Source organism: Chiloscyllium plagiosum, chromosome 39, assembly GCF_004010195.1.
Source record: "Chiloscyllium plagiosum isolate BGI_BamShark_2017 chromosome 39, ASM401019v2, whole genome shotgun sequence".
Classification (NCBI taxonomy): Eukaryota; Metazoa; Chordata; class Chondrichthyes; order Orectolobiformes; family Hemiscylliidae; genus Chiloscyllium; species Chiloscyllium plagiosum.
This window is the reverse complement of record NC_057748.1, coordinates 5,619,797-5,646,026: the sequence shown is the minus strand read 5'-3', so window position 1 is coordinate 5,646,026 and position 26,230 is coordinate 5,619,797. Positions and strand designations below refer to the sequence as shown.

Sequence of the window (26,230 nt, the reverse complement as noted above, 5' to 3'; positions counted from 1 at the left end):
TGCAATCTTCTTCCCGACCTCTCCGCCTCCACCCCCTCTCCGGCCTATCACCCTCACCTTAACCTCCTTCCATCTATCGTATTCCCAACACCCCTCCCCCAAGTCCCTCCTCCCTACTTTTATCTTAGCTTGCTTGGCACACCCTCCTCATTCCTGAAGAAGGGCTTATGCCCGAAACGTCGATTCTCCTGCTCCTTTGATGCGGCCTGACCTGCTGCGCTTTTCCAGCAACACGTTTTTAAACTCTGATCTCCAGCATCTGCAGTCCTCACTTTCTCCTTTGCACTCACTGTCTAGCCAACTGAGCGAACAGGGTTCTTATATGCATCAATTAAATAATATAATTATATAAGGATTATTTACTTAAAGATTCAGTTGACATACTTGATTGTAATTTCTTTCTTATTCTACTGTATACGCTTTACTTGTACTAAAAGTTGAAACATATGCAACTGTACTCCTGATGAGTTGGTAAGATTTGGGCTGTCAGAGGTACAACCTCAGATTTACTTGTTGGTACATGTAGGTGTGGACCTATCTGACCTGTCTTCTGAATTCTCTTTTTCAGTTCACCTTGTCTATGTTTTCTTGGGTTACAGGTACGCGAGGAGACGGAGTCAGTGAGAGTTATAATTGTTGTCATGGCACTGGAGGAAGAAGGAAACGTTACTGTAGTTGTCCGAATACGACCGCAGAATCAACGAGAACAGGAGCATGATAACCAAGTAGTTGTGGAAGTAGTTGATGAAAATGTTCTGGTCTTTGATCCAAAGGAAGACACGAACGATGAAATGTTTTCTGGAGCTAAATTGAGAAACCGAGAAATCCCACGACGGAAAAGCAAAGATCTGAAGTTTGTGTTTGATAGAGTTTTCAGTGTAACCTCTACGCAGCAAGAGGTGTTTGAGTTCACAACAAAACCTATTTTGGATGGTGTTTTGAATGGATATAATTGTTCAGGTAAGAGTCAAAGCTGAAAACTCAAAGTCAATATGGCTGAAGCACAGCTGTGCATTTGCATTTATGAACCTAAGCAACTCCCTTGTGCTAGCAATTTAAAATTCATTTAAACCGCTGCTGAAGCCCACATGTACATGACTGGTAACAGACAACGTTTGATGTAGCCAATTTGCAAAGATGTTTGAGTAACAACATTGTTTCTGCCCTGCTCAACTGTAAACAGTTGTTTTCATGTACGAATTGCCTTTACTGTAGTCTAGGTGCAAGAGTGCCCAAACCAATTAATAAATTGTTCAGATCAGAATATTTTAAATTCTGAGGCAGACATGCATCGAAGCCATTGATTAGATGTTGGAAATAAAGGCACGTCATTCCGAAGTGTCATTTTAATCCCTACAATAACTGCCTCGTCCAGACACTACTTTGTGAGCTTCTGTTGCCCCTTGAGACTAAGCAACTTCTGATGTAATGCTGTGTGGTCTGGTTTAATTCAAAGCACTATCAGTTATTTACAACAGACTTATAATTCATCCTGTGAATCAATGCTGAATTGCCAATTGATGGGAGCATTTTTGTTATACAAAGGAAAATACTGAAAGGCTAAAATGAGTATTGCTGAGTTGTCTTTGTAGGACTAATATCATATTGTGTATTACCAGAATGAGACAGAATAAACTAAGTGCTATGGTCAATGGTAAGATTTAAGGAATACGGTACCAGAGTTTTTAGCTTCCGTATTTCATAGTAAAATGAACTGATATATTCAAATGTTTTCATTTTTCTTCCATTATGATGTAAATTCTTTCTTCCCAGATTTTATTTCACTTAGTTTTCCTTCCCTCTCCTCTCTTTCCCCTTCCCGCTTTCCATTCTTCCTTGCCCCTCAGATTTTGCTCTCTTATCGAGAAGCTTAACTTGTACAAAACTAAAATACTTTGGATGCTGGAAATTGCAATAAATACAGAAAATCTGGAAATATTCAGCAGGTTTAGTAACATCTTTGGATAGAGAAACAGAATTAATATTTCAGATCAGTTAACTTTCATCAGAACCAGTTCTGTTTCTTTCTTCGTAGATGCTGTGAGATTTGCTGCGTACTTCCAGCTTTTCCTGTTTCTATCTGTGTTAAAGCATAGGTTTATCATATATTCCACTCACTTAAGTAATTGCTAGTTTTAAATCGCCTAAGTAGCCAGGAAGGCTAGGATTGTGCATCAGGGAAATTAACAATAGAAAGGTCTTGAGAAAAAAAAGTGCCTTTAAAATTGAGCTCAAACTAAATCTGGTTAATGTTGCTTAAATTTACTAATGACTTGTGTTAATACGGCCTGTCAATGATTAACAGCACAAATATGTTTGCAATTAATGCTGGAATGTTGAACTGTAATCATTGTTAACCCTTTATAGGTTTGCCTGTTTTATACTTACAATCCCAAGCAACATTGTTATACATCCATTGTTGTAAGTACTTCAAACAGACAATACCACAGCCAGTCACTTGAATATTTTTGAGGTCCTGCTATTTGGTAGCTCACTTTTAAGTAGATTTAAATTCACCCTTGCTTATTAGTTACTATAAATCCAATTAGCAATGATTTAGTGGATGTAATTTTTACAAAAATATTTATATAACTACAAAAATATAAGTAGCTATCAACTACTTGTGGTTAGGTTCGATAAGTTTGAACTTGAAAATATTAGTCAGAGTAATTACTGGTGGCTTGCATTCTTGAGGCCCAAGTGACAAATAATCACTGGTGCATTCTTTCTCCATTTCTTGAAGAATCATTCACATTCTGGATGTGTAGACTATAAGTAGAAAGTCTTTTTGAGCATATGTGCAGGGTATAAGCATAATTAATTAAAGTTGGGCTTTCCAGAAATGGTACGATTTGAACTGAGCGTGTTGACCAGATATACATGTCTTGATGTTGGGTGCCTATTAATCTGTGTATTGTAACTCCTTATTGACTGGAGAGGAGTGTGGTTGATGTTTAGAACTCGCTTCCACAAGTGGCAATGGATACTAGATCAATTAACTTAAAACTTTATCGATCTCAGATTTAATGAAGTAAAGGTATTGACAGATATGGGCTAAAGCATGTTGGGCCACAGATCAGCCATGACCTCGTTTGAATGGTGGAACCAGTTCAAAGCGGTGAATGGCCTATTCGTATTCCTGTGTTCCTAAGTTGACGTTTTGTGGAATGTATTCAGGGCCAGATGTTGGATTGGTTTGCATTTAAGAATATCATGGAGTAATTTTACAAATATGTTGTAAATAGATGTGATTGTGTGGTTCAGTGGACCACACTCTTGCCTCTGATTCAGAAGGTTTCAAGACTCACTCATATTTATGCTGATACTTCAATGCAATACTGAGGTAGTGGAGCTCTGCTGTCATTTAGGTAAGCTGTTTGAAGCCCGCTGAAGTGAATCTAGAAGACCCATAACTTTTATTTGTATGAGAAAAGGCTATTCGCTCCAGTGCACTGGTCAATATCTATTCACCCAGCATCATTATGATAAATTAACTCATTATTTTACATAGAATACACAGGCATTTGGCCACCTTGGAATTTATAATTGACATGAACTTCCTCCTATCTTTCCTCCATTTAACAATCAGCAGACCTCTTAATTCCATTCTGCCTCATACACTTACCTAGCTTGATTCATTTATCTTACTGTTGTTTATGTGACCTTGCTGGGTGTAAAATGTCTGTTACATATGTTGTATTTGTTCATGGGATATGGACATTGCTGGCTAAGCCAGCACTTATTGCCCATCACTGGTTGTCCTAGAGAAGGTGGTGGTGAGCTGCTCCAGTGCTTGGAATGTAGGGACACCGAAGGTGGTGCTAGTGAGGGAGTTCTAGTGACAGTGAAGGAAATGTGCTTATATTTCCGAGTCAGGAGGATGTGTGGCTTGGATGTTAAATTTCAAGTGGTGGTGCTCCCATGTATCTGCAGCTCTTGTCCACCTAACAGGAGGAGATTTTGAGTGAGATGGTCCTGTTGAAAAAGCCTTACTGAGTTACTGCAGTGTACCTCGTAAATGATATACACTGTGGTCACAGCATTGGTGGTGGAGGGATGAATGTTACGTGCGATGAAGGAGGTGCCAATCAAGCGAGATGCTTTGTTGTTCTTTGTTCCTCACTTCCGATATCATGGAGGAGAGAAGGCCACTGATAAGGTGGCTACAGATGGCCGAGGCTGAGAAACTCCTGCAAGAATCGCCTTCAGAAAGGGCAATCATTCACGTCAGCTCTGAAATGTAGTTTTTGTCCATGTTTAGTTTAAGGCTGCATTGAGATCGGGAGCGGAGTGGCCCCGGTGGAACCTAAACTGAGCATCATTGAACAGGTTATTCCATTGTAAGTGTCACTTGATAGCAATGTCATTGACTCCTTCTATTGCTTTGCTGATGATCAAATGTATACCGATAAAGTAGTAATTGCCATGGTTGGATTTATCTTTCTTTTTGTTTATAGGACATACCTGGTTAATTTTCCAAGTTGTTGGGCAGATGCCAATGTTGGAGCTGTAATATAAGAACTTAGTTAGGGTCCACAGCTATTTCTGGATCACAAGTCTTCAGAACTATTACAAAAATGTTTTCGAGCCCATGGCCTTTGAAGCATCCAGTGGTTTCAACCATCTCTTGATATCAGGCTGATTTGAATTAGCTGAGGATTGGCACCTTTGAAGCTGGTGATCTTAGGAAGAAACATGACTTCATTCCACAGTGACTATGTGGTGGTCATTCCTACTGATAATGCAATGGACAGATATATCTGGAACAGCCAAATTGATGAGAGTGGGGCCAAATACGTGTTGTCTCCCTCATCACCTAAAGCAAACCTTGCATAGCAGCCATGTCCTTTACAACTTGGCCTGCTTGATTATAAGTGTTAATACTGTTTCAATGTGAGCTGATGCGATTACTTAACGGGTCAAATCCCAAACAGGAATCTGGATTGATGGATCATATTTTTATTTGTTTTGGTTTTAGTGACGAGGTCTCCTGCTAAAAATGTAAGCATGCAATGTTGCAGACTTTGCTTTAATCTTAAAATGGAAGTTTATTATACAAAGAAAACGAAAGCTGAATAATCCAAACCATTTGTTTTTAATAAAAGGTCAAAGATTTTTAAACACCATTAATCCCAAAACTTCTGTAAATTGAAAAGAAACAAACAGCTTTTGTATAGTATCCAAAACACACCAATGACAAATTACTCAAAACACCACATGCATAGTATTCCTGTATCTAAAACCTTGGTAGGTTTAAGTCACTTATGACTTCAACTTTCAGACTGGAACTTCTTCGTGGAACTATCATACATCAGAGCTTCAGTGTACTCAGCTTTAAATAATCTCTATCTTATCCTAATTCATCTAGTCTGGGACGAGCACTAACTCCTCTCACTAAGGTAATCTGATTCATTATATATCCTTCCCTTCTCAGAAGAATTTTCTACACAGCCATCCTTTTCAAAGGCCTTCAGAGGACTGCTCCACTCAAAAGTCAAACTAAAAGTCTTCCTCTCTCAGCTATGCATGTTTCTCTTCAGCTTGAAAAAAAAGTTCAATAATTAGCAATACTAACAAACCATGAGTCTCCATTGTTTGCCAAGCTGGGGTATGATCAATCCAAAATAAACATAAATCCATTACTACTGCACAAAACGCATTCATTCTAAAGCCAGACCTCAAGACTATTCTAAAATTAAATCAAAATGACTACAGAAATACTTGGAAGATAATTATTTACTTAAGAAATGCAGAGATCTCACAGGTTACATTTGCGTATATATATATTAAATAAAAAGCATATTAAATCTCAGTTTACTTCACAATACAATACAAACTACTCCCAATAATGGCCAATTAAGTTTCCCCACCAAGAGTACATTATAGCCCCTTTCCATCCTTCAAGTGGTATTCAATATGAAGGAGTATTGATTCATTATCCTGAGGCAGGGGTTCAGCACATTGTAATTATGTTTGACCTGTTGCCATGAGACTATATGGGGTCCAGAGTCAATGCTGAGGATCGCAGAATAGTGCAGTGTTCGCTGTATGCCACTGTGCCACCACCTCAGATGGGTCTGCCAGTCGGACAGGAAATACCCAGGGAAATAAAAATGATTTCTGGGACAAATGGCCATAGGAGAAAGTGAGGACTGCAGATGCTGGAGATCAGAGCTGAAAATATGTTGCTGGAAAAGCGCAGCAGGTCAGGCAGCATCCAAGGAGCAGGAGAATCGACATTTTAGGCATGAGCCCTTCTTCAGGAATCTAACTGGTCATACTCTCAGAATCTTATCTAATAGATAATGACACTTTTGATGAATGAAACTGTGCAGCTCAAATCTCTGGATGTTAATAAAGAGAGCTAAGAATTTCCTATATTACAATTTGAAAAAGAAATTCTTAATTGGCTGTCGAGCACTTTAGAATACCCTGAGGTCATGACAGATGAAAAGTATAAAAGTTTGTGTTTTATTCACTCTTTACCCATCATCCCCGTTTGCAACCCTGAATCATTCCCCATGTATGAGCAGAAAAGCAAAGAAGTCTACAGCTATCTGTCCATAACTAGATTTTATATTATCTTTGCATAAAAGTATGAAGTGAAGATGGCAGGTTCGCAAGAGACGGAGCAATATTACTTTTCATCACATTTACCCTTTTTTTTTTTCTGTTTATATAGGAGCACTGAGATAAAGATTCATTTGATTGTTGGTGAGAAATATCCACTGAGACAATTTCTAATGTACTGTGCATTTTATTTTCCAGTCTTTGCTTATGGTGCAACAGGATCTGGGAAGACCTATACAATGTTGGGTGGTGTTGATCAGCCGGGAGTGATGTATCACACGATGGTGGAACTGTATGAGAGAATCGAACAGATGAAAGATGAGAAAATTTGTGAAGTTGCTGTCTCATATTTGGAGGTGAAGAGATGGGTGTTTTTTTTTTTAGGGGATTTTGTGTGAAAACGACATGGACCGTATTATTAAATTTTATTTAACGTTGCTTTCCTTTTTATCTTGATGAACATTTTACAACAATTTATATTTATATCGTGCTTTTAACATAAGTGCTCCCGAGTGCTGCAAAGAAGCAATATTAAGCAACATCACATGAGGAAACACACAGGAACCTCGATTATCCAACAAGATTGCAATGTCCCAATGCTCGACTAAACTATGTTATCCGGAATTCGATTAACCGAATGAAATACTCCCCGCCCGTGTCGTAGAGTCATAGAGATGTACAGCATGGAAACAGACCCTTCGGTCCAACCCGTCTATACTGACCAGATATCCCAACCCAATCTAGTCCCACCTGCCAGTACCCGGCCCGTTTCCCTCTAAACCCTTCCTATTCATATACCCATCCAAATGCCTCTTAAATCTTGCAATTGTACCAGCCTCCACCACTTCCTCTGGCAGCTCATTCCATACACGTACCACCCTCTGTGTGAAACAGTTGCCGCTTCGGTTTCTTTTATATCTTTCCCCTCTCACCCTAAACCTATGCCCTCTAGTTCTGGACACCCCGACCCCAGGGAAAAGACTTTGCCTATTTACCCTATCCATGCCCTTCATAATTTTGTAAACCTCTGAGGTCACCCCTCAGCCTCCGACACTCCAGGGAAAACAGCCCCAGCCTGTTCAGCCTCTCCCTATAGCTCTCAACCTCCAACCCTGTTCTTGTTCTTGTAAATCTTTTCTGAACCCTTTCAAGTTTCACAACATCTTTCTGATAGGAAGGAGACCAGAATTGCACGCAATATTCCAACAGTAGCCTAACCACTGTCCTGTACAGCCGCAACATGACCTCCCAACTCCTGTGCTCAATACTCTGATCAATAAAGGAAAGCATACCAGACGCCTTTTTCACTATCCTGTCTACCTGCGACTCCACTTTCAAGGAACTCTGAACCTGCACTCCAAGGTCTCTTTGTTCAGCAACACTCCCTAGGACCTTACCATTAAGTGTATAAGTCCTTCAGATAATTGAGGTTCCTCTGTACTAGGTTAGCTGAGCTGTCCAAAAACTTGGACAAAGAAATACACTTTAAGGAGTGTCTTAAAAAGGAAAGGCAAGGTTCTGGGAAGGAAATCCAGAGCTTCCGGCCTAATCAACTGAAGGCATGGTCACCTGTGATGGGGGAGTTATAGTTTGAATTTAAAGATCTTCATCTGCGTTACCAGCAAAAAAATTGATTGATACAATACTACCAATTTCCCCAAAGTGTAACTCTGTATTGATGAAGTCACAATGGAGTGTAATCGGCCATTGATCCAGTGTACTCCCAACTCAGACTAATGAGTGCATGGCTGGTATTTGAAAGGAGTGAATGTGTGTGAAGAGACTATAAATGATGGTGGTTGCAGGTAGAATAATTACTGGTTCACATCGATTATTGGAAAAGTAAAGAGCGCTGGTTAAGACTCATGGCAAGGGATAATCATTAGTAAAGTTAGTGTGTGGGTTAAATGTTCAGCAGCGGTTTTCGATGGATGTTTGCAAGGGCAAGTCATTTGTACTTTAAACTCGCCATTTGTTTCCTGTAGTCTTTGGGATTTTCTTGGACTGCGCTATTTTATTTAGACCTTCCGGCCAGTGCTACACGCTAACCCCCGTTAAAACCCAGTTTCTATAAATAGATTCTATTTAGTTCAGGTGATCTTCTGTGTGGTATGAAGCATGATGAATCAACTGTCCAGCCATTTGTTTCTACCCAGTAATCAAACCAAATGTTCCAAACTAATGGTTGCATCACAATAGTTGCATGGTAACATTCAAATTGAAGCACTAACAATTTGGAGAACATTGTCTGTTGTCATTGACTGTGGTGTCAACTGTTGCCAAAATGAAATCAATTAAAACTTCCAATTATGTTTCGTTTCAAATGGGCATCTGAAAATAACAAAAAATAATCTTATACTTGGAATGCAGATGATGATCAGAACCATTCGAGTTTTGTGCTGTCAGGTCCTCTGGACTTTTCTGTGTGATTGCTATCTTGGAAGCCCCGTTGAGTATCCTTGTAGTCCCAAGATTGTTATCCAGCAAAGTTTCACAAAATAGTCCATTTGAACTGCTTGACATGAATGGCGCTGTAGGAGGTGGAATTGGATGGAATTCAGCAGTGCTCAATAAGTACAATGTCCATTGAAGCAATAATTTTAGCTGTTGAATGCTTGCAGATCACTGATGTAACTTGGGATGTGTAAGAAATAATCTTTTGTGCCAGAGTTTAGTGTTTGTCTTTGCACTATTGCAACGCGTTGGGTAAATGTCATCAGGTTTGAAATACTGTGAGCTATTAATTTAACATTTAATATTATTTCTATAAATTCTGGGGAATAATTACCAGAGAAGTTTGGAATTTTAAATGCAGAAAGCTACTCTAGTACAGAATGATTTGAAGAAACTAAAGTTTTCTAAATTGATCTTGTGTTATATTAACACTTTTATTTCACTTGGATTCAAATACTATAGAGCTGGTTAACATTTTCCTGTGAAATGCTTTAAGCAGCGTCGTCATTTATATTTATCATTAAGAAACCTTAACTACACTTTTTCATTCTCAGAGTAATCAGCAACTTTGCGGCCTATTTGAAATTACATTGCTCTATTGCGATGTGAGAGAAAATGAAACAAGATGTGTAGTGTGAAGCCATATTTTGTGAAATAAATCTGTTTTACATTCTGAGATTAGCCAGCCATGTGATCTATTGCTAAATGTTAAAGTGATACATGTAATGTTGTGGCATAACTGGTACATTTGTTTAGAACTTTTGCCTTTGGGCATTTACAATTTACAATCAACCAGTTAACACTGCTAGCTGTGGGCAAAAACGCAGTCCTCTTTCAAGGTGGAGAGAAAATTGGAGCAAATTTGGGAAGGGATAAGTAGAAAATAGAGAGTAAAGGTCTTCAAGTCCTTTGTCAGAACAGGAATAGAATAGCTGGAATTAAGTCAAACTCATTGAAAAATAGTCAAGAAAGTAAATACAATGCTTAACAGGCCTAATGAACTTGTACCTTGCAATTCTTGATTTTTGACCTTTGCTCTTAACTTTGTTCGGAGATTTATATGAATCGGCTCCTGTATTTCTGTGCACTGTGGCTAGGCGCTGAGTCCATGTTCTCCTATGTGAGTCACAACTAATTTAGCAACACTTTTAATATAACTGTTCCAAAAGTGCTTCACATGACCAATAACATCTCTCCACCCTGGAAGCTTCCTGCCTCTATTCCTGATAAAGGGCTTTTGCCCGAAACATCTATTTTCCTGCTCCTCAGATGCTGCCTGACCTGCTGTATTTTTCCAGCACCACTCTGATCTAAACAATAGCATTCTCAGCCTGCTGAACCACCCCCTCCATCTTAAGTCTTTTCTGACCCCTTCATTGTACTTAGAGGCTTGTCCTCAGTAATTGTAACTTCTGCTGAGCAAGAGGAGAGGGAAGTAATGATTTGAATTCACATTCATAAAGTATCAGATCTTTCCAAACTGCAAGCTCATTGGTTCTTGGCTGCATATCTTTGCACTTAGTCAAATATATTCATGCACTTTGTGACATTGGATGATTTTAATCTAAGATAACAATGAAAGGAATCCCAAATATATCAGACTGCACAGGAAAGGTAGTCTTGTTGAACGTAACTTCTGAGGTGAAAAGTTAAATTTCTTTTCTCCATGCTTTTTGATGCCCCAGAAAGGGCAATGCTATCATTATGGTCATTGAGTATTGTGCTGATTTGCTATATCACTAGCAAAGGAATATTGATTGACAGTCTGGGCAATAAATGTTACTGGAGCAGTCATAGTCACAGGCAGGATGTGTCGTCTTCTGATTTGACATTACTCGAACAGCAAGAATCAATGTTATTCATTAGCAGCTATAAACGATGCTCATATTTTACACCAATTATTGCATTGCCAGGTGTACAATGAACAGATTCAAGATCTGCTTGAACCTAAAGGCTCACTGGCTGTAAGAGAGGATCCTCAGAAAGGAACAGTTGTCCAGAGACTAAGCTTTCATCAGGTAGGAGTCAGAGCAATGTTCACATGTACCCTCATATTTTTTGACCATTTCATTACATTACTATTAGTTGTTATCAATATAGGTATTAAGAAGCCATGCTTGACATTTATGAATAAATAAGGAAAATTATCATTTATCCCAGGTACTGTCTTGAAGTGGAAAGGATAGAATTACTTGCAAAGTTTAACCATATTCAGGATATATGTTACAAGATAGTGCATTACATCGTGAAATATTGAATGTTTTTACATTTTTAAAAGATTATAAAATTCGCTGATGTACCAATACTTATTTATATGTTGCAAGTATTTAAATATGGGAATCAGGAGTTAGTCTTTTGATTCTCTTTTGCCATTTAATTCGATCACAGCCAAACTGTATTTGGTTCTTTTGAGAGTAGAAAAATAAAGTTTAGATATTGGATAAATGTCATTTCATTCAAGTGTGTGTTATATTTGAAAAGGAATTTTTCTTTTCCCCGCCTGTTTGGATTTATTGTGCTAGATGTTCTGTACATGGAATCAGACAATCCAAGTTGTCTGATACTGCATGATGGTGGTCCTTAAAAATTCTGTACATAGAGAATTTGGAAAGGAATTTGTAGTATTGTACCAACACAGCTGATGACATAACGGTCAAAGTTGGTCCGAAGAGGAGGGGGTGCATGATCAAATAGCAGAGTTTGAGGAACTTCAATCTCTGAGAAGAATGCAGGCAAATGTAGCATTTGAGATTGTATGGTGAGGGATTCAAACCATGGTGAGGGCTCAAGCACATACACATGAATTCTAAGTTAAAGGTATTGAGCAGCTAGGAATATATGTACATCATGGGTGAATGTGTCTTGCAGGGTAGATTGAGATCAATGTTTTGATAAACTGAGATTAGGGAGCACACAGGCTGTCCAGAGCATTGGATGAGTCAAGTGAGGAGGTGGCAATGACCACTATTCAGGAGCAAAACAGAATTTTAGTAGCATTTGGGCGAAGGCAGGAAAATCTGTACTGCAGAGGTGAAAGAAAGTGATATTTTAGATGGGGTAGGGAGTTCAGCTTGGTGTGTATATAAATTGGCTGATCTAACTATTAATTGAATAAGCTTATTGGCATTAAATAAGATTGAACCAGATACTAGTTACATTAAAGCACACTTCAGAAAGATAGTTATCCCAGATAGGTGTTTATCCTAGATAGTTCTTTTTGCAATGAAGATTTAGTAATACATTTAAGTTGTTAAGTATATCGTTGCTTTGGATGTTTTCAGCAAACTGATAGGCCAAGGGTCATAAGTGCCCAATGAAGTTACATTCAGTGACCTCAAGGTTACAAGCTAAATTTAATGACTTCAGTGAATTGTGAAAGTCATAAATGTGACCATATATGGGAAATGAAATTAATATCCAAAGGGGGGAAAAACTCTTGATATTTGTCACTTCGGGATAACAGGAGACAGCATCTGAACCTTGCCGGCTGTTTCAAGCATGTGGGTCTGCAGTCAACAATTTAGTTCCTGTTTGTCTTAGAACTGGGCTGAGCCTTGTTACCTGTCTATTAATTTTACATGTAGATTGTCTTTTGATTCAACCAAAATTTAGATTTAACTGATATCTAATGAGTTAATTTGAATCTTGAGCCTAACACAGTCTCGGAGATTGTATTTAATGAGATTGACTTGATTTGAAGCAAATACTAATCTAGACTCTTACACTCTTTCCTCGTCCTCATGCCTGTACTTGAGATAAAGGATGTGTGTTCTACATTACCTCGATTTTAAAGGTATTACATAGCAGAATTTTATAAAAACCTAACAGGATGCCAAGATTGCAAGCAATCCACTATTTTCTAAGACGTTCTTGGAAAGAGTGGTGGAATGGAGTTTTCGCTGGGACGTAAATAGAACCGTTTTGGTCTACCCAATACTTTAAATACGAAATCATGACTGACCAAAGACAGTATGAAACACTTAGTCTGGAAACCTCAAAACTAATGGAATAGTAGAGAGATTGGACTGGGTGTTATCAACATGCATGTGAGGTTGACCCCATGACTTTAGATAATGCACAATGGCAACAGAGAAAAGGGGAGGAGACTAAATATTGTTTCTTGATGGTCTCAGTAGATTTTGGTACAGGGGTAAGAAAATATTTTGTTGCCAGAGATACTCTAGCCACAATTGATGAGGTAAGTTGGAACCTAGGAAGTGTGGTCCAATTGAGCTGGACAGTTGTGGAGGAACATTGCAGCCTTTGGTGCAGCTGTGCAACAGTTGAAGATAAATTGCTCATGGACAGCCTCAGTGTCATTTTGGGTTTTTTTCACTTTAAGCCATTTAGAGCTATGACAAGAATAGGACCTGATTGGAGAAATGTAATTATGGTGTTGCAGTGGAATTATGGTGGATATGAATTTGTCAGTGAATGAGACTTTCAAATACATTACAGTCAAAAAGGAAGTAAATGTGAGTTTTGCTCTTAAGCAGAAGAAGGTTGAGATTTCTATTTAGAAAAAGGGATGAGAGTAGCTAAGGCAAGGGAATTCTTTAAACATCAGCTAGCTTGAGGATCAAGAAAGAAAATTTGAATGATTGTAATAAGTGAGAATTGGAACAAAATTTGCTGAAGGTGGACCTTGTTGTTAAGTTGTGTTTGGTGAAGGCATGATTGGAAATAGTAGGTAAACTATGGGAAGATGTAGACATAATATTATCCAGCTTAACAATAAGCAACACCTAAATAACTCAACAGCACAATTTCTGAACTGAAATGAATAGTATCGGCAGTGGTTTAGCTGATAGCCCTGTTGACTTTCAGTGCACGGAATGTTGCATTGTTAGAAGTATTGCCTTTTGGAAGAGATGGTAAACTGAGGCCCCATTTACCTGCTTGGACAAATGTAAAAGATAATTACCACTATTTCGTAGAAAGGCAGGGAAGCTCTTTTTGGATTTCTAACCAGTAAAAGCAGCTTATCTGTGGTTTGTGGGAGTTTACTGTGAACGTATTGGCCACATTGTTTCCCACATGACAACATTAATGGATTTTAAAAAAGGTAAATAATCAGCCATAAAGCACTTTGAGACATCCAGTGGTAACACAAGATGCAATATAAATGCAAATCCCATTTTACTAGTGAGCAATGGAAGGGAAGGAGTAGGCAAAAATCTCCAACATTTCTCCAGGTGTTTTGAAGCAATAAAATTTACTATTTATTAATATCTATTCCGGAGGCATGAAAGGCAAGTAGCTTTGCACTAAAATAACTTCTCCATAGAATAGTCACTCCTTTAAAGTGTACCAGTGTTTGTTAGCCATGACATAGAGGGGTGGAAGAATATTCTGCATGACCCAATAATGCTAAGCCTGTGGATAATTATGCACCTGCTCAATATACAAAACAGCAATGACACCGAAAATCAGACTTGCTCATGGATACATTTTCATGTGAATCAAGAATACTTACAATATTAACAACTGTTGTTGATCCAGGATCTTTAAACAACTGTGAAGACTGGTTAAAACTTTGTCTCATGAATACCCTAAGGACTTAATCTGTATATTCTATTAAATTCTTTTTTCTTCAGGACACTATCCCGTTTTAACTTTGTGTGCATGTGCATGCTTGAAGTTGTGTCCATTATTTTTCTCAGGGTTAGCAAAGAATAAAACTGATTTTCCATTCACTCAGTAACGCCATGTAATTGGCTCTTTATCATTTCTTGTGACTACATAACTGTGTTTTAATGGGAGTGAGGTGTAGCTGCATGCTAAAAAGAAATAAAATATTTTGTTGCAACTAATTGAGGAGGGTAAAAGGAGGTGAGCTGATTCATCTATTCTCATTTGGTTGTAACCCACTGCTCAAAAATAAATTTAATTTGTTGAATTTAAAAAAAATGTCTTCTTAGGGACTGTTTTATGTTCCTACAGCCCAAATCTGCTAAAGAGCTTTTAGACATGTTGGCAAATGGAAACCTGAACAGGACACAACATCCAACCGACGCAAACGCCACGTCTTCACGATCCCATGCTGTCTTTCAGGTGAAATAAATTGTCAGAACAAAAATTATTCTTCTCTTAAAATATTTCCAAATTGCGTGTCAACAGGATTTTTAAGAATTTATAGGATTATAAGCACAAATGGAACTGGATGCTTGACTCCTAGATTGGCTCTAATTGCTTCCAATTTATATTATTACCAGCATTCACACCTCGTCAGTTGCTTCCCTAATAACATGCATTGTGATTTCAGCTGTTATTACTAAATTAATAAGACCCTAGATTGAAATTTGGCTGTATAGATCATATGGTGTTTTCTTAGACAGGGTTGATGCAGGTAAACTGTTTCTTCTGGTTGGTGAATCTAGGACCAGGTATGAGCAGTGTTGCTTAGGTCCGAGATGAGAAATTATTTCCCTTGAAAGGTTGTGAACCTTTGGAATTGTCTATCACAGAGGACCTTTGAAGCTCATTCTTTGAGTATGCTTAAGGTATAGATTGATAGATTTACAATTATCAGTGTTCTATGTATGCCTACAATGTCTTAATGACATAGTCTCTCGCTGGAACAGAAGCATGCAATATTGTAGATTTGATTTTAATTATAAAATTAAAATTTATTAATCAAAAGAAGTTAAGGCCAAATACAATAGACTAAATTATTTCCATATACTACACTTTTTAAAAAAAAGTTAAAAATCACACAATACCAGGTTATGGTCCAACAGGTTTATTTGAATGTACTAGCTTTCGGAGCACAGCTCCTCCTTCATCAGTGTGAGTTTTAACTTGTCCACCCCATTCCAACACTGGCACCACCACATCATGCCTTTTTTTAAACATAGCAGAAAATATAATCCCAAAAATTTTTACAGTACACAAAAAAACTCCCTTACAAATCCAAAAACATCTTTTGTACAGCAGTCTCATGAGAAAGTCCCTTTCCCTAATACTTGGATTTCAACTCTGTCTGGGAGTCAGGTTGCCTTTTCCTGAAACTATTGTACACCAAGTTTAAATGTTCTCAGCTTCAGATTACCTCTTCAGGCTTATCCAAACACTTATGATCTGGGACTATCACTAAACTCTTTACTATAAGGTAATCTGTTTTTACAATCTTTTCCCTTTTTCTGGAGCGTAGTATTCATATTCATCCAAACACTTCTGCAGAATTGCTCCAAAGTGGAAACCAAAAAGCAGTAACCCCCCCCCCAAGCTACGCGAGTTTCCCTTAATCTTCAAAAAGTTCAATTGTTAATTCTGTTCAGTCTTAAATCCTCCTACAGCAAATAAAAATCCGTTAGTTCTTGTGTCCTTTTCACAACTTACCTCTCTGTATGAATAGAAAATGCTGAGGAAACTCAACAGTTCTGGCAGCATCTGTGGAGAGAAAAACAGTCAATATTTCTATCCAATCTTCTGAACTGTTTTTGCACAATTATATGCTTTTATATTTAAGATTGTTACTGCCTTTTAACCTTTTCAGTTAACCATGGACTGTGGGTCCTTCCATTGAACTTTTAATTTCTCTTTGGAATGTATGCAGTCTGTGTAATTCTGAAATATTCCCTTGCATCTCTATTGATATTTAAACAGACCTTCATAATTGTCATTGAGTCAAAGAGATGTACAGCATGGAAACAGACCCTTCGGTCCAACCCGTCCATGCTGACCAGATATCCCAACCCAATCTAGTCCCACCTGCCAGCACCCGGCCCATATCCCCTTTTTAAAGTTTTTAAAATAGAATTTTTGGACCCACTCCTCTCCCTCAAACTGACTGTGAAATTCAATCATGTTCTGATCATTGCTACCTTGGGGTGTCTTCGTTATGAATTCATTCATTTATTCTATCTTCTTGCACAGACTTATTACGTCTAGTATAGCCTGCTCTTTGTTTGACTCCAGAATGTGGTGTTCTAAGGAACTATACAAATTCATTCTATGAATTCCTCATCCACGTTACATTTGCTCATCTGATTTTTCTTGCCTATATGTATATTGTAATTCTCCATGCCTTTTCTGACAAACTCCCATTGTTCTTCTTTTGTACTCCATACTACTTTGCAGCTACTATCAGGGGGCCTGTCCACCACTTTCACAAGAGACTTCTTGCCTTTATTGTTTCCGCAAGTTCTTCTAAGATTTGGTTTCTTGAAGTTTTATTATCTCTCTTTATTGTGCTATATCATGATTGATAAATAGAACCAGCTCCTTCTGTTCCTAGCTTTCTGTCATTCCTAATTTCTGTCATTCAATATTCAAATTCAGATGGTCAAGCCAGGAGGCAGGGAATATCATATAGCAGAAGATAGGGTATCTTAAAAACCAAGAAAATTTCATTACAAAATGAGATGTAGGGCTACCTAAAACAAAAGCTTAGTAACAATCATTTGACTTTTAATATATTGCATTACAGCTAACCGGTCTAAGAGCTGATGATGTTCATCATGACTGACAGAGAGACTGGATGTATGTGGATAATTATTGTATTTTGTCAGCCTTCCTTTTTTTTTCTTGGTGTAGGTGTATGTGAAGCAACAAGATCGTATTGCCAGCATCAGCAAGAATTTGCGGATTGCCAAGATGTGCTTGATTGATCTAGCTGGATCAGAGCGTGCCAATGCAACTAAGGCTCAAGGAGCACGATTTAGGGAGGGGGCAAACATAAACCGCTCCCTGCTTGCATTAGGAAATGTAATTAACTCACTGGCAGACAAGGTACAGGTCATTCCTTTTAATTGCAAGCGGCACAGTTTTCATGAAATGAGATTTTGGTGAATTCTTTTGGAACACAGATACACCAGAAATTATTTTCAAAAGCATGATATTGACACTTCTATATAACTTTATGGCAAAGATTATATAGCACTTCCACCAAGAATTCATCATTTTTATTTTCTTGAAGACTGTTCTTTTACATGACAAAATTTATGCTGAATGTTGGCCTCCTCCTTTAGAAAGTAATCCTGGACCAGCAGGTTTATTAAATATCTAATTTAATAATTATTTGACTTTTAATACATTGCATTGTTAGACAAATTATATCAAGGATATAATTTGTTTCAACATTTCTACACTGCCTGTTCAACTATCTTTCTACAGACTCATGAAAGATTACCATTTTCCCACAGAGGGAGAGGGTTAGTCTGCTCTTGCACCTATCAGCCGATAGTGGAAATGCAGAAACACCGATATCTGGGATTAGGTCACCTGCATTGTTTTGGCTATGGATGGTGCAAAGCAAAAACTATTACAGCAAAGAAACAATGCTTGTTGGGGGTTAAAAAACGCTATCTGATAGTGCTGTCAAAATTCATGTCAAAGTTCAAATCTTTAAACATATTTATGTCAGGAACAATAAAAGCCTTTGAAACTTCACAGTCCTTCTAGATTAGTTTGGTAGCGCTTGCTTAGCTGCTAGCTCAGTTTATAAATCTCACACCATGGACTTAAGTACATGAACTGGTGAATCTCTAGTGCAATACTGAAGGAGAACTGAACTGAGATGTGAACCTTTGAATGAGACATTAAAATAAAATACTGATTACCCTTTGATTTGAATTTTAAGATATCAGTAAATATTTAAGTCACATCCTGTAATAGACTACCCAAGAATGCATAACAGCACATTTAAGAAGAAAGTATTAACACTGAGCCATTTTAGGGGACATTAGATCAGATGACCGAGAGCTTGGTCAAAGAGAAATGTTTTAGGGAGCACCTTTAAAAAAGAGTTAGGGAATTCAAGAGCCAAAACCTGATGCAGCAGATACATCAATAATGAAGCAAATAAAATCACTGATGCTCAAGCGGCCAGAATTAAAGGCTTTCAATGTCTGGAGGTTTGTAAAGCTGGAGGAGTTTGCAGAGATCAAGAATGATGAGGCAATCTAGGGATTTGAAAACATGAAGGAGAACTTAAGATGAAGAAATTGCAAAGAACTCCATGGTACCCTGGCCAGTATTTATTCCTCAGCCAGTCACTATTAAACTGATTAACTGCCTGTGAGCTTGCTGTGGATAAATTAACTGCTCGCCTTCCTATACTATATCCGTGCCTACACCCCAAAAATACCTTGCTAACTGCAAATTGCTCTGGTGTCATGCAATGTAAGAAAGAACTGTAAATAAAAGTTTTACTGTGCCTTGTATGTATTTGTACTTCCCATGAGCCTTGGGGAATGAATGTAACAAGCTAAGCATTAAATGTAGATTTAATAGAATGACAAAGTTGAATTTAAGTGCCAATACTGAATTGTCAGGAAAGCTACGTATACAGAAATAGCATACTGCCTGAGTGCAACAGTCCTTTGGAGGGAAGGCTTCTGCCTCAGCTGCATCAAACCTTCAAAAAGGACACTGTGTGCCTGCAGAATTCTGCACTGTTAATGACATGCAGAATATTGTATGGATTTCTTTGTAGAGGGGTTCAGTATGAAATTTCAATGAAAGTTATTTTCCTTTCTTTCTCAATATATTCAGGCTAAAAGGGCCCATATCCCTTATCGAGATAGTAAGCTGACCCGCCTCCTTAAGGACTCATTAGGGGGAAACTGCCGTACAGTGATGATTGCCACTATTAGCTCTTCAGCCATTAGTTATGAAGATACATACAATACCCTAAAGTATGCAAACCGTGCTAAGGATATCAAATCTTCGGTAAGTTTATTCTCATTTATCTTGTATATAGCCTTATAATTTGGTAAATGTCCAATTGCACAATATTGTTCTGTTTTATCTATCTTTTATGAATCTTTAAATTATAGAATTTATTAAAAAACACCAAAATCTGCCTTGCTATGATAAAGAAATATAAAAGTAATTTGTGATGTTTTCAAATAATGCTTTCACCGTCACAAAGGAAGGGAAGCGAGCATAAAGAAGCTGGAATGGGACAATATTCCCAATAATCTATGCGACAGGATAATATTTGTGTTATCTGTAGATCAGGTTTAAGATTCTGCTCGGTGGAGCAGCTCAGCATAAGGTGCGAGCTGCTTCCATCTTCCTCTATATCACCTTTTGTTTGAGATGTGGGTCACTGTTTAAAGTATAATCATTAAAGGAGTTAATGCTCATGGCACATATAGTCACATACACCCACATAAGAGGTTGTCCTCGAGCTTTCTGAGGGAGAAAATGTACCTGTACTACCTTCCAAAGATCCTGATAATTACGCCTGACCAAATGTAATTGTACATATTGTGCAATTGTAACCTAAGAGCAAATATTCTACAGTGGTGTGTCCTCCACCACTAAGCAATTGATAGACCTAAAACAAAACAAAAGCAAAGAAAAATTGATTTGGAGATGCCGGTGTTGGACTGGGGTGTACAAAGTTAAAACTCACAACACCAGGTTATAGAAGCTTCAACATATTGTCTAGCTATCACCATTGTTAACAGCTAACCCGAGAATGCAACTTAGGTTTTGTGATTTACAAATGAAAGAAGTGAAACTATCACTGTATTCTAACAGATGAAAGGCTTAACACACAATCAATTTTTCAATGTATAATTTCAGTTACATCACACTGTAAATTTTTGCTATAAATTCTGTGTTACGATCGAGCCCTCCATTATCACCTGATGAAGGAGCGTCGCTCTGAAAGCTAGTGTGCTTCCAATTAAACCTGTTGGACTATAACCTGGTGTTGTGTGATTTTTAACTTTGTACACCCCAGTCCATCACTTGCTTTTGGAGCGCTGTTCCCTCATCAGGCAACCACCTGATGTAGGAGCAGTGCTCAGAAAGCTGGTGCTTCCAATTAAACCTGTTGGACTATAACCTGGTGTTGTGTGACTTTTAACTTTGTGCACCCCAGTCCAACACTGGCATCTCCAAATCAAAAATCCCTAACCTAGTTTCACACATTGGTAGGGGTATCAAGTACCAGAAAATACCAGGAGTGATCATCTGGGAAAATACCAACTACCCAATTTGGTTAAGTTCTGAGGGCTTGCTTTAGAAGTGCATGAAAAGCAAATTTGAAACCAGAATTGAGGGGTTTTTTGTGTTAAATCTGGTGAATGAGTAATAGGGAATGGGAACTATGCAGACATAGGTTGAGACATGCTTTTTTAAAGTCAAAGTTGAACTTCATTCTAAAGACATTGTAAAGCTTGACTGCTGACCTGAGGTGTATTTAATGCCTTTGGGTGTTGAAGAGATGAAAAGATTTGCTAGCTTTAGCTTTATGATCCATTAGCTTTGGCTCAAATGCAAAGCAGGTAAGCCACTCCTTATTTTGAGGGCACTGGTTTATAATGAACAGAATAAGTAAAATTTTTTTGTATTTCATGGAAGATTGGAATTTTTACATTCGTTTGTTTTGGGAATGATCATATTCCTTCAAGCTGTCTATTTTTCCATGAGAACTGCAAACCAGCAGCTTTGATTGGATTTGTACCCAACCTGCTCTTAAAAGTTATCTGAAAGGTAGGCATAAATACCGAAACAGTGTTGCTTGATTAGATTCTGAAAGAGAAAGCAAGTTCAGCATTTCAGTTAAGTGGAATTCAAAAGTTTGAGCTGTTTGTTAGTACACTTTTAACACTTCCTACAGCTTTGTTCGAAATAAATAACTTTAAAGCTAAAAGGCCCTGGTACTGACTAATGACTTTTCATGCATTTCTCACTTTAAATCACCAGTTTTAGGAGCGATAAAAAATTATTTATAAACACTGGTTTCCTTTTGTTCCTGTTACAGCTGAAGAGTAATGTTGTGAGCCTGGACTGTCATATAAGTAAATATGCAGCGATATGTGAGGAACTACGGAAAGAGGCAAGTGTTTCATTCACGCTATTTGTATGGTCTAATATTTATTGTGATTGAAATAGTTCTGCATAGGCTCTGAATCCATGATTATTCCCTTGTGTTGTAACAGTGTATCCTTCAAAGGTACTTTGGCTGTAAAATACCTTCAGTGGACCTTGAAAAGTGCTATATAAAGGCAAATTATTTCAATTAAATTGCTCCATATTGCTGCTTCTCTATCCAGGCCCAGTTCTTTGAACTTCTCAATGTAACTAAGGTAATTTAAATGATTAATTTAGATTGTGGCCCTTTTCTATACCCTTTCCAATTCCTGAATATTGCACACCATGTGAGAAGACCAAACTGGAGACATCTTGAGGCCTAGTCAAGATCTTATCCAAAAACAAAATCATATTTCTCTAAGACATTACTCTGCAAGTTAGAATTGTGCAAGATAGCATGGTAATCTGCTACAGTAAAATAAGAATTAACTGTGTAAATGTCAATGGATCTGAGAATCTCCTGAGGTTCAGTTATTGTTATTAGGATCTCTTCTTTACTTTGAGTTGCATACCAGCTAGATATTAGTGAATCTGCAGATTTTCAAATAATGACAAGATTAGGATTATGCTGAACTGCTACCGTTAAATCCCAATATATTGGGTAAATAGGCCTATATAAAGTTGGGTGTTGTGCAAATGGATCTATCTGATGCGGAATAGAAACAAACACAATGTGGAACAGAGGGAAAGCAGTCTTGAAAGGAAAAAGGTTGCGCTACTGTAGTCCATAACACTCTGAAGTTTCATGATCAGTGCCATGGAAGTATTTTGAAAGCAAACAAAGGATTTGTTGTGCTCACAAGATGATTCACCACAAAACAAAATGTTCCATCGTTTTCTGTAGAATTTGATACTGTATGATGTAACTATGCATAATTTTCTGTTCATCAATGGATTTCAGACTCTCACTTAGCTTTCTGTTTCCTCAACCCTCTCTTTTGCATTCCTATACCCAACCAAAATTAGCATTTCTCACCATGAAGCCATTTCTCAAAGACTACTTTTTCATTCTTGCTAATTCATTAATTACTTGAAAAGCAGTCATGTATTAACAATGCCTTCTGTATTTTTGTTGATATGAGGTATTTAGATTCAAGCAAAAAACAGAACTAGAATTCATCAGTATGTCCTCAATAATCATCAGCCCACTGGAATTTATTACCTCAGTGAGTTCAGGTTTTCCTGGCTCCAAGTTATCTGGGTATTACTTTATTGACAGGCTTAAAATCTGTTTCTTCCAGTTTACAGTTTCCCTCCCAGTTCCTTTTTGCAGCTATTTGTTTATCCCTTTCTCACCATTCAACCATTTTTGGCATTCACCTCTCCTGTTCAGTCACTCCTCCCCCCTTTATTACCACTCCACCCCCAACCCACTCACATGGCTGGCTCACACACTCCTAAGCCCACTCTAAAGATCAGCCTAACCCGTTAGACCTGTGTTCTCCCAAGCCTCAATCAGCTCCCCCAGCTCTCTGCAGCCAAACCAATTATTTCACCACAACTCACTTATATGCTGCTCCTTCAATCATAGCATCTTTCCCTCCACCATTTGATGCTGATAGGATCACAAATGATGGTGGGACAGGATAGCTGGCATTGGGGGGAAGGGCAGTGACAGATGGCTTGGAAGCGGATAGGATGGTGAGACCATTGTTGGGATGGTGTTGAATTGCCTGGGATGGGATTTAAAGTATTGTTGCAATGCAGATGTTAATTTCACTTGTGTTTTGCAGCTTTGTTAACTTAGCTTTGATGTAAAAAAATGTTATTGCCTGCTGTTCTCTGCCTACTTCACAGGAAGCCTGCTTTTAAAGAAAGAGGCATTCTCTAGTGTAAGCTTGTTTTAACTTCCTTTTCATCTGTCATTTCCCCCATGTGATTCTTCTCTGTTTGCTGTGAAGATGTGTTCCTCCCTCTGCTGACACATCTGTTCTTCTCCTCATTGGCAGCTGGGCATTTCCACTGCTGTTCCTCACATATGAAGGTCTTGGTTCAGTTTTGTGTATTTGTACACTTCAGATATCTGTGATTTTTCTTAGTGTATCTTGTAATATGTTTATGGTGAATAGTTCTGACCATCCTACCGCAGGATGTGAAGGATTTATGGTACTTCATCCTGACTGTCTGTCTGAATACATGTTATAATGGATTTACCGTGCTCTTCTCTAGCTATTCTGCTACACAAACTAATAGATTTACACTGTGGGGTTCTAACTTTTCTTAGGACAAACTGTAAAGTGTGTTATGTACACAGATCCTGTGCAGGATCTGTTGAATTTATGTTGTATATCCTGGCTTTCTTGGAGAAAAATGTTGCTTAAGCCTGTAGACAGACCTTTGTGAATGTCTCAATTTGTTTTATGTGCTTATCTGGGCAAAGCTACATAAAAATCTGTTCCATTTTAATCTTTGGTCCAGACGAATAGATGTAATTAACGTCCAGGGTTTAGGACTCTTCTGAGCGAGGTGTGTTTTCTATCTCCTGTTAAAGGGATTTCATTATTTGCTGGTTAACTGCAGCATACTTAAATACTGCAGATTAAGTGTAATTGTCCTAAAGAGTTTGTAAGCTATAATATCTGCTTCATTGTGTGTGTTCATCCTGATTATTGATTCCTTTTTCTGGAACTTGGAGCCTATAATTTGACTTGCAATTGCATTTGCATTTATTCTGCCCTGATTAGCCCTGTTGTATCAAAAAATTTAGTAACGAATTAAGATTGAAAAAATATGCGTGTTTTTTTTTTAGATTAGATTACTTAGTGTGGAAACAGGCCCTTCAGCCCAACAAGTCCACACCGCCCCGCCGAAGCGCAACCCACCCATACCCCTACCTTTACCCCTTACCTAACACTACGGGCAATTTAGCATGGCCAATTCACCTGGCCTGCACATCTTTGGACTGTGGGAGGAAACCGGAGCACCCGGAGGAAACCCACGCAGACACTGGGAGAATGTGCAAACTCCACACAGTCAGTCGCCTGAGGTGGGAATAATGTGTTGTGATACATTATTTTTAAAAATTCTAAACAGAGTTGATACTGATCTCAAACACTTTTACATCAGCATCATTCAATGCTACTAACCACTGGGATGGTGCTGATTTGCTGTTCTACACAGGCAACAGAAGGAAAACACTTTACAGTCTACACGATTGGGGCTCAGTGGGACTGCCTTTCCAAGATAAATGGCAATTACCTCTGCGGTAGTGTTCTTCTATACTATTGTTAGGCCAAGCAGATTGCAAATATCCTTCCCAGTTCGTAATGTTTGGCATTAAAGTTATGTCCAATCATCAAATTCATTCACTCATCAGCGCTGTTGTTATTTATTATATCCTTTTGAGTTGAGAAACATCAGTCTTGGGTGTGCCTAATGGAATAGAAGAAAGAGGGGTTGTGGTTGGCTGGCTTCTGTGGAATTCTGTTTAGAGCATGGCCTACAGCTCCTGTGTAGTAATAAATTCCTGCGTGATTAGCTGCAGCCTAACTTTGTGAAATGGACAATGACTGACTCCTTTGGAATCTTATTTATCCTCAGGTCACACAACTGAAAGAAAAGCTGAAGACCTACGAGGATGCCAAAAGTACCGTCTCCAATTTTGATTGTAGTCCAGTGCTGGCAAAATCACCCAGTCACCGTCAGCGGTAGGATAATCTGATTTCACTTCTTCATTGAGCCAATGTCAGACAAGTATAGGATAAATTCTCTTTTTTTAAAGAGAGAAATATTTCCTTTTGAATTTCATCGTAAATGGATGATGCAGTTCCAAACCAATACCCTAAGACCTCCCACATGATTTTGGATATAATGGAATAAAAAGCAAAATGAAACACAAGGAGCAGGGACAGCCCCAAAACTTTTGAAGTTATTTTTCAAATGTCTCAATCCAACTGTTTTAAATGCTGCACAGAATGTGGAGTGCACGGAGTACTTACAGCTTCAACTGTAAATAAGTATAGTTGAAGGTTTTACATGGCTATGCCCCAAAGGACCAACTCTGAACAGATTTCTTGTTGTCTGTTAAATGTAACTTGACGTGTTATATTTGTCAGTAAATTCTTAGAAAGTCTATATATATTCACATTACTCTGAGTTTTGGGGTTCATTTTGTCCCCTCCAAAGTACTTGGATTCAAATGCAATGCAGAATGTCTTATTTAAGTTATGAACTGCTGTTAGGTGAAATGTATTATTTACTAACAGCCTTGACATTTGGCAAGAATTCAATCAACTGTAGAAGAAGTCACAGAAGTTCTATTGTCAATTAAATGTAGCATGTATGTTTGATCCAGTTGAGTGCATGCTCTATTTGGCAAGTAAACACTTGATTTTTAAAAAAACATTTCCCTATTGGAAACTTGCATGATGAA

At 38.0% G+C, this 26,230-nt stretch overlaps 1 protein-coding gene across 2 annotated transcripts in view; it reads left to right on the top strand.

Annotated features, from left to right (window-relative positions):
- Nucleotides 1-26,230, top strand: part of LOC122542173 (kinesin-like protein KIF18A) — a 69,599-nt gene that overhangs the window by 6,652 nt on the left and 36,717 nt on the right. For both annotated transcript variants that reach the window (XM_043679611.1, XM_043679612.1), the window contains exons 2-9: nt 600-960; nt 6,769-6,926; nt 10,938-11,042; nt 14,968-15,078; nt 17,563-17,757; nt 19,522-19,698; nt 21,749-21,823; nt 25,399-25,505. In XM_043679611.1, coding sequence (XP_043535546.1) covers nt 600-960; nt 6,769-6,926; nt 10,938-11,042; nt 14,968-15,078; nt 17,563-17,757; nt 19,522-19,698; nt 21,749-21,823; nt 25,399-25,505 — 1,289 coding nt within the window. The remainder of the gene's footprint in view (nt 1-599; nt 961-6,768; nt 6,927-10,937; nt 11,043-14,967; nt 15,079-17,562; nt 17,758-19,521; nt 19,699-21,748; nt 21,824-25,398; nt 25,506-26,230) is intronic.